Below are 1,202 nucleotides of genomic sequence, written 5' to 3' on the forward strand. Positions count from 1 at the left end.
ACCGGGGCCGGGTGCGGATCCGCCCCGCCGCATTCCCGCGCGCCGCCCCGCGGCCTCCCGGGGGCGGCGCGACCTGGTTGCGGCGGCGCTTCCTGCGGCCGCCCCCGTGCCCCGGCGCGGCACCGCACACACCCCCGCACGGGACACCGGGCTCTTTATTTCCGCCGCGCTACACACGCGAGGCCGGCGGCGGGGCGCACACCCGTCCGCACAACACCCGACAGAGCTTCCCGCGTCCCCGTCCCGCGTGCACCGACCCCGCTGGTCCCGGGGGGGCCGCAGCCCCCACGTTCACCCCTTCCGTCCCCGTGTCCCCAGTGAGGTGCCCGCCACGTCCCCGTCGAGGCTGGCGAGGAGACGCACGGTCCCCACGCGAGACCCGGCGCCCATGGGTCTCCCCACGTGAGACCCGGCGCCCATGGGTCTCCCCAGGCGAGACCCGGCGCCGCTCACTTCTTCTTCTTCTCCTGCGTGCTGGTGAACCACGAGTCCAGCAGCTTCTTGCTGTAGTAGAGCTGCCAGCTGTGCAGCTGCGCGGCCACCACCACCACGAGGTACATGACGGAGACGGCGGAGAAGCCGAAGATGAAGCGGTAAGCCTTGCCGTGCCGGTAGAGCTGCTGCGCCATGGGGAACATCTCCATGGCGCCGTAGATGAGCGGCGCCACCGAGAAGAGGCCCGTGCTGATCATGGAGAGCACCAGGTAGCTGATGTTGTTGCGGGGGAAGGAGAGGAGGCCGAGCAGCGCGGGCAGGATGCTCAGCAGGTACGGGTACTCCCACTGGTAGGGCATGGCCACCTGGTCGTGGGGCAGCAGCTTGAGGTGGCCCACGCACATCTGGGCCAGCAGCAGCAGCCAGATGGCCACGTGCATGTAGATGAGCTTCTTGATCTCCGACTTGAGGGCCACGCTGCGGGGAGACGGCGCCCGTGAGCGCGAGGCGGCGCCGACGGCTGTGCCGCGGGGCCGGCTGTGCCACACGGTGCATCGGGACCGGCTGTGCCGCGGGGCCGGCTGTGCCGTGCCGGACGCTACCTCATTTGGTAGTGCGAGGCCACGCGCTCGCGGTGCCGGTAGTCGCTGCCGTCGGTGCCGGCGGCGCGGGGGCCGCCGCGGGACGCCATGGTGCTGCGGGGACACGGCGGGGGGGGCGTGCGGCCGGACCGGGACACCCCGGTACCAGAACGCACCCCGCGATGG

General features: G+C 72.2%; 2 protein-coding genes across 2 annotated transcripts in view; both read right to left on the reverse strand.

Moving 5' to 3' along the window:
- Nucleotides 1-390, reverse strand: part of IL17RE (interleukin 17 receptor E) — a gene marked incomplete at its 3' end in the record, with an annotated part of 3,950 nt that extends 3,560 nt beyond the window's left edge. Inside the window, exon 1 of the mRNA XM_026052619.1 lies at nucleotides 327-390. Within this exon, the coding sequence (XP_025908404.1) occupies nucleotides 327-390 (64 nt within the window). The remainder of the gene's footprint in view (nucleotides 1-326) is intronic.
- JAGN1 (jagunal homolog 1) lies at nucleotides 300-1,126 on the reverse strand. The gene is made up of 2 exons (XM_026052587.1): nucleotides 1,038-1,126; nucleotides 300-912 (listed from the first exon to the last, which is right to left on the reverse strand). The coding sequence occupies exons 1-2, from the start codon at nucleotides 1,124-1,126 to the stop codon at nucleotides 450-452; spliced, it is 552 nt and encodes a 183-aa protein (XP_025908372.1). The 3' UTR covers nucleotides 300-449.
- Nucleotides 1,127-1,202: the final 76 nt, after the last annotated feature.

This window comes from Nothoprocta perdicaria, unplaced genomic scaffold (genome assembly GCF_003342845.1).
Source record: "Nothoprocta perdicaria isolate Ctin4 unplaced genomic scaffold, notPer1 scaffold_9, whole genome shotgun sequence".
Lineage (NCBI taxonomy): Eukaryota > Metazoa > Chordata > Aves > Tinamiformes > Tinamidae > Nothoprocta > Nothoprocta perdicaria.

What these genes read in the sequence shown, in the direction of transcription:
- JAGN1 (XM_026052587.1), bottom strand. Translation starts at nt 1,126, where the DNA reads ATGGCGTCCCGCGGCGGCCCCCGCGCCGCCGGCACCGACGGCAGCGAC. An exon ending in GCCTCGCACTACCAAATGAG is followed by an intron (nt 913 to 1,037) that starts GTAGCGTCCGGC and finishes GTCTCCCCGCAG; the next exon opens with CGTGGCCCTCAAGTCGGAGA.